The sequence below is a fragment of the Mus caroli genome, unplaced genomic scaffold (assembly GCF_978045245.1).
Source record: "Mus caroli unplaced genomic scaffold, Mus_caroli_1 scaffold_20, whole genome shotgun sequence".
In the NCBI taxonomy this organism is placed as follows: Eukaryota; Metazoa; Chordata; class Mammalia; order Rodentia; family Muridae; genus Mus; species Mus caroli.
In genome coordinates, this window is record NW_028227275.1 from 20526783 (window position 1) to 20541538 (window position 14756).

Below are 14756 nucleotides of genomic sequence, written 5' to 3' on the forward strand. Positions count from 1 at the left end.
ATGGGTGTGACAGCCACTACCAGTGTCCTAGGATGAGATGTGACAATGATGAAGGGAGTTCAAAGAAAAGCATGCTGGGAACACAGAGCATTTCGGTTGGCTTTAGGGATGGGCACAAATGACCAGATAATGGTGGCTGGGTGCAAGAAAAACATTTGCAAGTCCTTTTGATAAATCATCGTGGCATTTTTGGTACCTGATAATATGTCTAGCATGTGACAGATTTTTAACAGATGTTAGCTTAAAGGTAAGCCTGCCGACAGGTTCTAAAGTAGTCATTTCAATTGCTGCATTTCTAATGCCTTTTCAATACTCTTAAGCCCATTGAAAACCATATGTGCCCTCAATTTTACTCGTGTACGCACCCTAAGTGTCTAGAAAAATACACAGCAAATAATGGAGGAATGTTTGAGATCCATATGAGGAAATAAAATACATTTATAGTGTTGATCGTTTCTAAAATGTACCATAATATGTTCTGTTATATCCGAGTACTCTGGGTTATGTGGATCAATCCTGGAATCATCTGCCCACTCACAAAGCTTTTGTGAGTTCACGATCCATGGGAGTCCAGGAACACCTCTTGCGTCAACATTCCTCAGCACACTAATGTGGAGAAAATATTTTGTGACTCTTCACACAGTATGCAGGTTACATATTACACAGGTTAAAGCCCACCCATGGTAGAAACCCAGAGGTAAATCTAGCCACCTCCTGTATTTAACAATAAAAGATAAATATAAAAGATATCGATCTTTATGATACACAGACCGGTGCATCTAATGTTCCAATTTCACTATAGCCTTCTAATAAAGTGTCTACTCTCCTTTAACAGACAATATAGCTTGTTAAGGATAGAACTCTAAATATTCATCTGTGCCATCTCCGATTTGCAGAGTAGTCAAAATGCAGTAGATGCTTAAATGAATAGCACTTTTTGGGTATATCTTATAAACTCTAAAAATAATAATGGGTTAAATATTTTATGTGATTCATGATACTAAAATTTAATCTAAATACCTGCTTGTGCAAAACCAAGAAAACATATAATGTAAAAAGTGAACCCAAGGGGCTGGCAGGATGGTTCAGTGGGTCAAGGTGTCTGTTGCCAAGCCTGGTGACCTGAGTTCTGTCCCTGGAACCCAAAGAGTAGAAGGAGAGAACTGACATCCATGGGTGCTATCGCACATGAAAATAAAAATAAATACACAAAACAAATAAATGCGAAAAAATATTTTTGAAAGAATTGACTTCAGATGGTACTGTAATGATTGGAAGGTAACAGAAAGCAATGTGGTTAAGTAGGCAGGGTAGGCCAGGGGAGTATCTTTGTTCATGAACAACTATCTTCAAACAAGGGGGCTATAAAAATAAGCTAGGTTCATGATATATCCCAGTGCCGCAGCTATGTCAGCTATAGACTAAGAGAATAAAGAAGGCAGTCCTGGAGTATGTGCTTAGAGTTGTCAATTAACTTGACATCTTCATAGATAAATGATCGTGTCATATGTAATTAGAAAAATTTGGAATGGGTTTCCAAGATTTTTTTTCTCTCAAGCATCAGAGAACAGTTCCCATCCATCAACTGAGCTCACAGAATTACAGCTTGGACAGATTCTGTAACAGTTTGGCCTAAGCGTGATGTCTACTCTATAAATTCCCCCTTCATCAGTGTCTGCTCTTCTCCAGTTATTGTTATCAAGGTGTGGTGGACCCACCCTACAATATGGTGGCTGTGTGAATGAATTCACAGCCTCTACAGGTAGAGTTGGGCCTTTTCTTTTATTTCCTATTTCTGTTCTTGAAGCTGATTTATTTTTCTATATTTATTACAAAAGACCTCTAAAACCTGATACCCCTGGCATCTTGCAACAAATATTCCTTCCTCTTGGGACAATGTTAGCCCACATGCCCCAGAACACAGGGTTTAAGGCAAAACTTGAATGATCACAAGTAAACTGGACAGAGAAACATGTGCAACGTATCTCCTAAAAAAGGAGGCTGCCATTGGGTTTTACCACAGTCCCATGACATCTGCTTCATAAAATACCACAAACCTCAGAACCAAGTCAGCCACACGGTCTCCTGGCCTAAGGCCAGTTGGAGACCTGATGATTGCACTGTGCAGATGGAGTACTCAAAGATCATTCTAGAATGTTAGGAATTTTCTTCCACCAACCTGGTAATTCATTAAGTGATTCTGTGGTCATTCAGAATGAATGAGAAAAATTTAAATCCCCAGAAATGAACTCCTTGGGAGTCTGAGCCTCTGCCTTGCAAGTGAAGGACTATGGGAAGACCTCTCTAGTTGGCCACGTGACGGTAAAACCTAGGCAGTGAAGACACACATCATCCTACACATAAAACAGTGTCACAGAGGGAGGAGCCAAGTAAACCCTCAATGTTGTGCTGCTACTGGCATGCCTCTTTACACGCTTGTTTCATAGGGTGTCCTGCTTCGAACATGAAAAGTTTATTACCTACAGTATGCAGAGCTCAGCGACTGCGACACGGGTGTCAGAGGGATTCCATTTTCATCTAAGGCCCATGAGAGGGAATAGCTAAGTTTCCCTGAGGTTAAAAGGCAGAGTTCTTCATCTTCATTTTCCTCAAGATTAAAAGGCACATCTGTTTTAAAAAGACATTTAGAACCCATCACTGGTTTAGATATGCAGGGCCCGAGGGGCTGGGAAGATGACTCTGTGCATAAACTGCCCCACTCCCACCCCCCGTGCAAGCATGAAGATGAAGCTCGGATCTTCAGAACCCATAACAGAGCTATCTGCAGTCCCAGAGCCGAGGAGCCAGCCTGGTGGATCCTGAAGCTGAACTCTCCAGTTCCCCTTGACAAACTGGTGAGCATCAGGTTCAGGGAGAGACTCTTTTAAAAGGGATGCAGAGCAATGGTAGAAAGTCACTCAGTGGCAGCCTCTGGCCTCCGTCATGGCACCTCTCAGCTCCCCTCTAAAAATCCAAAAGGAGGGCTGCCTCATACTGCAAATGAAAGAAAAATACTGAGCCCAAAACAGAGATGAGCATCTCTCCACTTCTTATGCCTGGGATTTGGGAACCATTCTCCCTGAGACTAGCTTCCAGTAAGGAAGGATCATTGACGGGGATGGTCATGGACACACACACACACACAGACACACACACACAACCCCTTTTATTAAAAAAAGAGCCAGACTACCTTTTTCCTGTATCTTCTATTTCCCCCACTACTGGCTCCAACACACACACACACACACACACACACACACACACACACACACACGTATACACGTACACAACATACACTCTCAAAGAGTTTACCACCACTATGGGAAACTGTTGCTATGTTCCCATATTTTGTGAACTTAGTTTTAGCTTCTAGATGTCTATGAGAGAAAGAATTTTCAGGTCCATCTGGACCAGAGCAGACTATATTCTCCAGCCTGTCCTTCCTGGCTCTTTTGTTTACACATTTTCTTCAGCATCCTCCTTGCTCACTTGTTCACATCTCCCTTTGCAACTAATAGGCACAAACAAATGCAAAACTCCTAAGAAGATGCAAGAAAGAAATCTTGGGAGAAAGGAAAGACCTTGTTCTCAGAGATGTGGTTACTAATCTACTTGCATATGACGAATAAAGTCAATCGAGGAACAAAGGGATAGAAAACCTCGTCTTTCCTTCTTTCCTATGCCGAGTCCCTCGTTTTCTTCTTTTCTCTTTACCTTCTATACTGTTTGAAGAATAGCAGACATATCCTGCAGCATCCTTACAGTCATTAAAAGAAAGGAAGTCAGAATCAAATCCCTGGACTGGGAAGATAGCTCAGAAGAGGACCCGAGTTCAGATCTCCAGCACTCTAGTAAAAGGCTGGGCATGAGGGTACACCTCTGTAACCCCAGCCCTGGGGAGGTAGGGGGAGGCAGATCCTGGAGTTTGCTGACCAGCCTGCTAGGTTCAGTAAGAGACCTTCTCAAAAATGATTGACAAAAGACACTTAGCATCCACCTTTAGCCTATACATACAAGCATATACATATACACCACACTTACATACATACACTTATATCCTACATGCACCAAACAAATACACACATGCACACACCAGAGCTCATACTCTAGAATCCACAATGCTTCTCCTCTTCCATAGGACTAGAAAAGGCATAGATGTTCATGACAATGTTTAAGTTTCCCAAAGACCCGATTCAAGACAGTGTTAAACAAGCTAGTTTTTGACACCTGGAGTAATTTTTTGGTAACCAAAATACTGTAAATGGGATTTTATTTTTCCTGAGACTTGCTATGGAGCCCAGGCTGGCCTGGAATTCACTATCCTCTTTGACCTTCTGAGAGCTGGGATTATAGGCAGATGCCACCATAACCAGTGTTGTATAAATTTCATCCAGACTGAAACATTCTAGTTTGCAGGGGAACTTTAAACAGAATGGCAAACAACTCAAAATAGCTTCAGGAAGTCCCTGAAACCGCAGATTCACTAGGTTCCTCTCTAGCAGAATAAGAATAAAAGCTAAGTATCTCTCTGAGAAAAAGAGAAAGTGCCTGGGAGAATCAGAAACCAGCCCAGCTGCCTGGAAGAGGTTTAGAGCAACAGAGACACCTAGCAGGAGCATCCTCCAACCTGCCGAGCTATCTGCAGGCTGTGTTCCAGTTTCCCTGCTTTGTGAGCCGTCATCCATGCTGGGTGGGCTTTGGTGATGCATCTGCCTTTGAGTCATCTCTGCTCCTCTAAGGAACCTCCATAAAACTCACTGGTTCACAAAGTTGAACTGTGGTGGTACCCATACGTTGTTCTGTCCTGGGCTCCCTATCTAGAGTGAATAGATGTGTGCTGCATCTCCCCAGGAAGAGCTTTGTTCAGAACACCCAGCTAGGGTACCCAGCATTTGGTACGTATCAAGATTTAAAAAAAGGCATGGGGAGGAAATTTTAAACAAACTCACTGCTTCCTACGCCTCCGTCCATAGGTATGACCAGTTTATCAGAACTAAATTCTGTATATTCCAGGACAGTCTTGCCTTTCAGCTCTGTCTTGTTAGGTAAAGGCAGATACAGTTTAACCAGTAAAGTTGACCTTTTACTTATTTCATAAACCTGAATATAAGACAAATGGTTGACAACTCACCAAAATGCAAAACAGGGACAATGGGAAAATAGAAGAACTCCCAGTAACTCACTTGAATCATTTTTGAAAAATACTATAGTTAAAATAGCACTGTCCTACTACATTTCATTCACACAGTTAAGTTGGGAACAGGAATCTGGTAGGCCCTATCGTGACTGCCCTTAAAAGCAGAGCAAGAACAGGAAGTCGAGGCAGGCCAGAAAACCTCAATTTTATATTATACATAGACCCACTTCCTCCAACAAGGCTCAACCCCTTAGGACCTTCCTAGATAATACCACCAATGGAAGACTAAGTGTTCAAACATGTGAGCCTGAGAGATCGGGGGTCTGTTGTGTGTTCACCTACCTGGTTCCTTAAGAGTAACAGCAAGAAGAGAAAAGGAGGATGAAGAAGAGACTCCCTTCCAACAGACTGAAGCCACCAAGTTGGGACTGGGAAATGAGCAGTGGTGGCTGACACAATAATAGCTCTCTGGCCTACTGCAGCGTCAACAGTTTACTTGGAACGAATAGGTACCGCTGCATTCCAGGCTGGCAAGAATCTTAACAGAACAATATTATGTGGAGCACCCACAAACAATTTTGTGCTTGTGACATTAAAGATCATAGATGAGGTGAGTTATGCATTTATTAACTGTAAATACATTGCTAACCATAGAAGCCAGAGATTCCTTAATATAAAAGAAATAGCCTACCCTATATAACAGGAGTCAACAAGAGAAAATGACACTTTTGGCATAGAACAAGACAAAGGCAAATGGCAACGGCATACCTCCAAGCAGATTGTTTCCGGCCAATATATCAGCTGAATGTTAAAAATTTGTTGAAACATGACTTTAAAGTCAAACTGTAGGGGAGATACTGAGGTGCGGGAAACCTGTTTATCGTTGTAAAATATTTTGATAAAATATTTAAGCTTCTGCATTTTTGCTCTCCTCTTTTGCTCATATCTAAATGAATCAAACAAATCATTAGATGACCCACAAAAGCAGAGACCATATAAAACACTCTCCCCCCTCCAATTATCTAAGAGTGTCTTAAAAAGATAAGAGAATGACTATCTCAGAAGATAAATTCTACCTTTAAGTCCAATAGCACCATAAATAATTTTATGTGATAAAAATATCCTCTTTACAGCTTTTGAATTGTAAAACTGAAAATTGAAAAACAATTTTCAATTGTTTTTGAAGAAAGACATACATTCAAAAATAGGAAGGAACTGAAATCAGGATCTGACTGTTAATTCTGCCAAGTCATATCTTAAAGACACTATAGCATTTACCAGATGTCTTATAAGAGTAGGAAGGAGGGAGCTTTGGCATGGAGGTAGAAGGCTTACATCATCATCAACAACAATGTGCTCTCTCTCTCTCTCTCTCTCTCTCTCTCTCTCTCACACACACACACACACACACACACACACACCTTATTTTCTGTTCAAGGAATTGTAAATCCCATAGGCTTCAGGCTGTATTTGCCCCTTTCCTGCAGGACCACAGAGAAGGCATTCCCCACCACACCCCCCAGACCCCCTCTGGACACTACAATAGGTGAGACACTATGTCACTTTCCTGAGACCTTTATGGAAACACTCGCTGGTCATAAAATCACCCAGTGGGTGACAGGAAGTTCCCAGTATTCTTTATGCCTAATTTGTTCTCAGCAAGGCATCTGACCCAGTGAGGATTACGGCTTGATTTTAGAGCTGTTACTGGGAATTAAGCCTAGGCCTGAAACCCTTCTCTCACTTCTGCCCTAATCATCTTATGGGCCAGGGTCTCTCTTCCCATTTCTTGCCCACCCATCTTCCTGTAACCCTCTCGGGACAAACATTTCTTCAACCTTCTCTTTGTCTCTTCCACCCTCCCAGATACTCCAGAGAAAGCTGCCCTGTGTGTTGTCCTCTGAAATTTAAAACATGATGCCTAAGCTTGCCACTGGGCAGCTAGGGGAAGAGGAAGGTCTCAGAAGCAAGCTCCTGGGAGGCCACCTCAGACAGGAGCCTAGCCCAGGGACCAGCCTGGATACACTTACTAATAACGTGGCCCCAAGATGGTGTTGATGTGCTGATGAACCACTCATGAACTGTGAGCGCCCTGGTAGCCTAAAGCCACGGCCCAATAATATGATACAAAAAGTGGAACATTAGGAATGGTCTCTGGGGTCACACTGTTGTGTTCCTGTAGTCTCTGTGTTGATATCCATCAGCAAGGCTTTGATACTCTGTGTGTGCTCCTGGTCTCAGTAGCCACTGAACTTCTGACACTGTCACTGGGCTCATACAGGCAGTGGCCAGCATTCTTGGGGATGGCCTGACCTCTGACATCCACCAGTGCCATCCTCCTGCCTGCCCCAGCTGAAGGACTTCACTGAAGATTTGTGTTGAGCTTATAAGGTTCAGAGCGTTCGTGCCAGAGAAGATACCCCAGTGAAAGCCAGCGAAAGTCAGAGGCTGTATTTCAGCCCAAACAGCTCTTCCCTGCTTGGTGAGATGTCTGGTTTTAACTTTTAATATTAGCATGATATTATAAGGAATGTTTGTGTGAATAAACTGAGCTTATTTGAAAGTAAAATCATGTGTGGCCATCCTAATTGCCAAGGGCTTTACAGACCTTAGGCTGTGCTCTCCACATTATGAAAATTTACCACCTCAGAATTATATTATCTTCAGGAAACAGTACCCCTTTTCTTCTGTTGTAAATGATCTTTAATTCTAATTTAATTTTTTCAAAACTTATTTTTTAATGATGGTTATAAAGGCTTTCACCTCCCTTGTAGCCCACCAGAGGTAATGGAAAAGAAAGGATGATGGGGAGGGGAGAAGTGGACCTGTTTAGAAAGGTTCTTTGGTAAAGATCTTTCCCAATCTGTTGGTTGCCATTTTGTCCTATTGACAGTGTCCTTTGCCTTACAGAACCTTTGCAATTTTATGAGGTCATATTTGTCCATTCTTGATCTTAGAGCATAAGCCATTGGTGTTCTGTTCAGAAAAATTTCCCCTGTGCCCATGTGTTCCAGGTTCTTCTCCACTTTTTCTTCTATTAGTTTCAGTGTATCTGGTTTTATGTGGAGGTCCTTGATCCACTGGGACTTGAGCTTTGTACAAGGAGATAAAAATGGATTGATTTGCATTCTTCTACATGCTGACCACCAGTTGAACCAGCACCATTTGTTGAACATGCTGTCTTTTTTCCACTGGACAGTTTTAGTTCCTTTGTCAAAGATCAAGTGGCCATAGGTGTGTGAGGTTCATTTCTGGGTCTTTAATTCTATTCCATTGATCTACCTGCCTGTCACTGTACCAATACCATGCAGTTTCTATCACTATTGCTCTGTAGTACAGCTTGAGGTCAGGGATGCTGACTCCCCCAGAAGTTCTTTTATTGTTGAGAATAGTTTTTCCTATCCTGGGTTTTGTTTTTTGTTTTGGTTTTTTGTTATTCCAAATGAATTTGAGAATTGTTCTTTCTAACTCTATGAAGAATTGAGTTGGAATTTTGATGGGAACTGCACTGAATCTGTAGATTGCTTTTGGTAAGATGGCCATTTTTACTATATTAATCCTGCCAATCCATCAACATGGGAGATCTTTCCATCTTCTGAGATCTTTGATTTCTTTCTTCAGAGACTTGAAGTTCTTGTCATACAGATTGTTCGCTTGCTTGGTTATAGGCACATCCAATAGAGGGCTAATATTCAATATATATATATATAAACTCAAGAAGTTAGACTCCAGAGAACCAAATAACCCAATTAAAATGGGGTACAGAGCTAAAACATTTTTTTCAACTGAGGAATATTGAATGGCTGAGAAGCACCTAAAGAAATGTTCAACATCTTGTCATCAGGGAAATGTAAATCAAAACAACCCTGAGATTCCACCTCACACCAGTCAGAATGGCTAAGATCAAAAACTCAGGTGACAGCAGATGCTGGTGAGGATGTGGAGAAAGAGGATCACTCCTCCATTGTTGGTAGGATTGCAAGCTGGTACAACCACTCTGGAAATCAGTTTGGTGGTTCCTCAGAAAATTGGATATAGTACTACCTAAGGACCCAGCTATACCACTCCTGGGCATATACCCAAATGATGCTCCAACATATAACAAGGACACATGCTCCACTATGTTCATAGTAGCCTTATATTTGTAACAGCCAGAAGCTGGAAAGAACATAGATGTCCTTCAACAGAGAAATGGATACAGAAAATGTGGTACATGAACACAATGGAGTACTACTCAGCTTTTAAAAAACAGAGACTTTATGAAATTCTTAGGCAAGTGGATGGAACTAGAAAATATCTTCATGAGTGAGGTAACCCAGTCACAAAAGAACACACATGGAATGCACTCACTGATAAGTGGATATTAGCCCCAAAGCTCAGAATACCCAAGACACAATTCATAGACCACATGAAGCTCAAGAATAAGAAAGACCAAAGTATGAATGCTTCAGTCCTTCTTAAAGGGGAGAACAACATACTCATGGGAGGAAATATGGAGACAAGTCTGGATCAGAGACTGAAGGAAAGACCAACCAGAGACTGTCCCACCTGGGGATCCATCCCATATACAGACACCAAACCCAGACACTATCATTGATGCCAAGAAGTGCTTGCTGACAGGAGCCTGATATAGCTGTCTCCTGAGAGGCTCTACCAGAGCCTGACAAATACAGAGGCAGATGCTCGCAGCTAACCATTAAACTGAGCACAGGGTCCCCAATGGAAGAACAACAATATGAACCAACCAGACTCCTCAGAGCTCCCAGAGACTAAACCACCAACCAAAGAGTACACATGGTGGGACCCATGGCTCCAGCTGCATATGTAGCAGAGGATGGCCTTATTGGACATCAAGGGAGGAGAGGCCCATGGTCCTGTGAAGGCTCGATGACCCAGTGTAGTGGAATGGGTGGGGAGGTGGGAGTGGGGGGGTGCGGGAGCACCCTCATAGAAGCAGGGGTAGAGGGGATGGGATAGAGGGTTTTCAGAGGGGAAACAGAGAAAGGGGATAACATTTGAAATATAAATAAAGTATTCAATTAAAAAAGGTTCTTTGGAGAAACTTCTGTCTGTGTTGTCTAGAAATTGACAGTTCAATTCACAGGTTAGCAACAGCAGCTTGATCCACTCACAAATAATACTTCATGGATATACCAGCAGTCCAGTTCAGTAGAGGGGAGTTGCAAACAGGAATCAGCAGCGGTGGCACTACCTATCAGAAACAGCCAGGCTTCAGCCTTGGCTGGAGTCAGCAGGAGGGAGCAGGCTCAACAGGAGCGCCAGAAGTTCTTGGCTGTGCCTCTCTCAGGGAAGTGAAGATCGGTGAAGATGTGAGACCCACAAGCTTTGCACAGATAGCTCTGAAAGCAAGCCAAGCTCAGCCTCTGTCACTGTCCGTTGAGTTGTATTTATTCCCTCCAGTCACCACAAGTCCTCCGTGGGTCTTGCCTCAGCACGTGCATCTGTCTCAGCTGGCATCACTCTGCCAATCAGCTCGAGTCCAAAGAAATGGCAAGAAACCGCAGCACACCATCAGGTTTTTGGTTTGTTTCTCTCTATGGAGTCCCAACAATTGCAGCTCAACTACGAAATGTAAGGCGGGCCAATCCATGTGTATTGCTAGCAAAGACTCCTTCGTCACGCGTCCTTTCACGTGCTTGCTTTAGCAGAACATCCTTTCACCTGTGTCTACTTCAGTGAAACATTTATGAGTGTGTCCTAGTCTCTCACCTGTGTCTACTTCAGGAAAACACTCCTTCACGTGTTTGCCCCAGCAAAACACCATCCAACACAACTGCCTCTCCAAAGAACTCTTAAGTTTCCATGCCATCTGATTCTTCCCTCATCTCCACTCTTTCCACTTCCATGGCCTTGGCATGAACACTTACTCCTCTCTAGAGGACTGGTTTTGATCTGTGAGATGGGCAGCCCTGCTGTCTGATGGCGACCACTTTGGAAGGCTGATGCTGTCTCATGGCGACCGCTTTGGAAGGCTGTATTTCTTGTAGCTTGCCTTAATCCCACCATGACTTTTCTAGGTTTTCTGACATGCATATCCTCTTTCCCTCTGTCAGGTCTCAGGGTCTCCATTAAGTCTAGAAATAAGCTCAAGATGGACTACAGGAGGATTTCTGGCAGTTAGATAGAAGCCAGCACTCCTCAGGAACGTTTGAAATGGATTTACCGTACCCAGAGGGAGTCATTCCTCCCACTCTCCTCCTTTAACACCGTGCAATCATCCTCCTTTGAATCTGCATGATTTCACGACCCCAACCTTAAGGGCAGTAGCGATGTACTCACATAGAAGCCAGAGGCAGGCGGATCTCTGTGAGTTCAAGGCCAGCCTGGGCTACACAGAGAAACCCTATCTTGAAAAAAAACAAAAATAAAAATAAAATTCCGTCTGCACGAGTTGCCCCCCTCCACCCACCCCACTCTCTCAGTATTCTATTCTTACTCCCAGGTGCTCTCATCCCTCTCATAGACAGCCCTGGCCATCTCCAGTCTACTTCCTCTGCTCTGGGCTCTTCAGACGCCTCTGGACATTTTTTCTCTCTTATTCACAATAAAAGCCTTCCCCCTAAGTGGAGCAGTCATGCTGGCAGTGTCTTTCTTCACTGTGGCCCCTCCCACACGCTCTCTAATCTCTTTTCATGGTTCATTTCCTTGCCTTCTTTTTTGATGGACATTTTGTACATGTTTTACCTAATAAATGCATCTTGGGACCTCATTTAAAGGACAAATAAATGGCTGCTTTCCTGCTGTACCTCTCTACTCAGCAAAAGGGTGGTGGTACTTGCATCCTCTCTGCTACTCTTTGTGTTTGCCTTTCTGTATAACCATCCATCTATTCGTTTATAAATGTGAATTTTCACTGGGGTATCATCCATGTTCCAACTCTGTGCTAAGTGATGTGTTCACAATACTCCAGGATGGAATGGTCCTGCCTCCTCGGGGATGGAGATGTGGAAAACTAGATGCAGTTCAGTGCACTATCCTGCATTATCCCGTTTGTGGGGGATGGGATCCATAAGCCTAGTGGATGAGAAAAATAAGTATTATATTTGTTTATGCATAATGTCCTAGGCGAGGACAAGGAAGATCTGGGGAGAAATGAAATTTGTACCGTCAAAGAAAGAAACTGTCTAAGGGGCCTTCTTGATATGGAACAGTTTTCATAAACATTAGATGCTCTATAATGATCAAGGTGACAATATAATCTTACTTAATAGTGCTTTATATCCCCCATCTCTACCTAAATAAGAATACTACCATGACAAAGTATAAAACTTACTAATATATCAGGCAGTACAGGTTTTATGTTGAGTTAAAATGGTTAGTCTCCTCCTTCAGGAATGCATTTGATATGTGGCCCAAAGCAACTTTACCTTCCATTAGAATAAACTCTCCCCCTTCCAAGATGAGGATAGCATTGCACTCCACTGAGCTACAGGGACAATGACATGTGAAAATGATGTATATATGCAAGTGTAGCAGGTTCGAACAAGTGGTACTGGATTAACCTGACGTTAGGAACAATACAGTCAGTAACGATGATGAAGAGACACTTCTCTATGGTGCTTACAATGAACACTTGGATACGTTTGTCAATTCTGCTGTGAAAGAAAGCTGTGGCACCAGAGTAATTGGCTTTGCTCTTTCAACTTCCATTCCTTCAGGGTCTGAGGCTGGATGGGAGAGAGTCTAGAAACCAGAGACAGAAGAACATAGAGTTTGTACTTTTCTGGTATCTGTTGAGAACCCTGAGAAGCATGTACTGAGCAACGAGACAGTCTAACTCATTAGACCAGAAGGTTTCATCAGCCACACACACGCTACGCACCTCCTGTGTGTCTTCATTCTGCAATGGCGTCTCTCCGCTTCCGTCCCCAGGTCCTTCTGATGCTCTCACTTGGTTCTGCTCATCCCACGTGTTCATTTTTACCCTAATTAACAACACAATTGTTTAGAGCAGAAGTGATGTAGGTAACTTGGGAGTCGTTAGAGTTGTACATTTTGAAAGAAAATGAGGAAAGTCGCTAGGGGTGAGGTGATATGTAAACTGAAGGGAAAGGCCACGTGTCTGCAATCTATTTTTGCCTCTCGTGGTTTAAGCTGTGCAAACAACCTGGTGTAGAGGTGGGTGACCAGTGATAGCACGTGTGTGACCACCTGATCACTGGGGCTGACACACCAACAGGGAGAAGCTACTGTTTGAGCTACCGTTGGTCAAGTAACTCTCAGGACTTACTGAGAGCACGCGTTAGGCAAAGCCCCGAGTACCTGATACTCATTGGCTCCGATCTCACAACTTCACGCAGTGGGCATCACTACAGTTCAACAAAGCTCTACTTACCTGGGCCATTTTCAGAAAGTAACCGTCCTGGGAGCTGAATTCGCTTCATTAGGGGATTTGTGCTTTTCGGTTCAAAGTTTCAGTTTTTATTTTTAGGTTTTAGGGAGTTGTTTGGGACAATGCATGCCCTGCTTGGAGTGTAAAAGGGCACAGACACTCTGGAGAGCAATCTGGTGGATCCTCAGAATGCTAAGCAGAGAATTGCCATGCAATCCAGAAATTCTTACCATGGTGCAGTCCCGAGAGAAACGAGCCCTATCCAGAACACATGAGGGGTAATTACAAACTGGGACGTAATGGCTTCGTTTTCAGATGATGTAAGTGCTCTTAGACTGTGGAATATACTTTAAAAAGTGATAAACCATGAAGCATGTCCTAGTGGAAATGTTTAAAGAGTGTATGCTTCATCCTCCTGAAACAGGACACAGAGATGTTACTATGTGTGATGCCTGTACAGCGTGGGACCAGAGTACCTGTACTGAAACCCCAGCCTCGTTAACATCACTTCAGAATTCAGACAAATGATGGAAGCATCTAGGCCTACTTTTGTCTCACAGTCAGGTTGATATGAGGGCTTGAATGTAGTCAGTGTAGAAAGTGCACACCCAAACATTCTCAGCAGGACAAAGGACAACCATCGTTGCTTCTCTCTGATTTACAGCCATTAATAGTGAATCTGCTGACTTAACTGTTCCTTAATGCAACGGCTCTCAAACTTTGTAGCATATTAAGTCACTCAGGGAGATTCAGTTTTAAGACTCCTGGACTCAGACCATGCACCACACAAATACACACACACACACAGAGACATACACACAGAGAGAGCCAAACACACACACAGGCACACACACACAGATTCACACACACAGGCACACATGCACAGCACATACACAGAGACACATGCACACAGAGACATACACACAGAGATACACACAGGCACACACACAGACACACACACAGACACATACACATAGGCACACACACAGACACACACACAGGCACACACACACACAGAGATACACACACAGGCACACACACACAGGTACACACACACAGGCACATACACAGAGACACAGTCACACAGAGACACACTCAGACATACATACTTGCATATATTTATTTATTTGGGTAGTGGTAGGAGGCTCACACACATGAACACCACAGCACCTATGTGTAGATCAGAGGACAACATGCAGGCATAGTTCTCTTTCTATCTCTTGGGCCACAGGGACTGAACTTAGATCATCTCGCTTGGCAGGATGT

At 43.2% G+C, this 14756-nt stretch overlaps 1 protein-coding gene across 1 annotated transcript in view; it reads right to left on the reverse strand.

The window, feature by feature from the left end:
- Positions 1-14756, reverse strand: part of Cc2d2b (coiled-coil and C2 domain containing 2B) — a 74502-nt gene that overhangs the window by 38000 nt on the left and 21746 nt on the right. The window contains exons 12-17 of the mRNA XM_021152526.2: positions 12981-13083; positions 12723-12841; positions 5906-6083; positions 4950-5100; positions 2481-2628; positions 468-606 (exon numbers count right to left, since the gene is read on the reverse strand). Coding sequence (XP_021008185.1) covers positions 468-606; positions 2481-2628; positions 4950-5100; positions 5906-6083; positions 12723-12841; positions 12981-13083 — 838 coding nt within the window. The remainder of the gene's footprint in view (positions 1-467; positions 607-2480; positions 2629-4949; positions 5101-5905; positions 6084-12722; positions 12842-12980; positions 13084-14756) is intronic.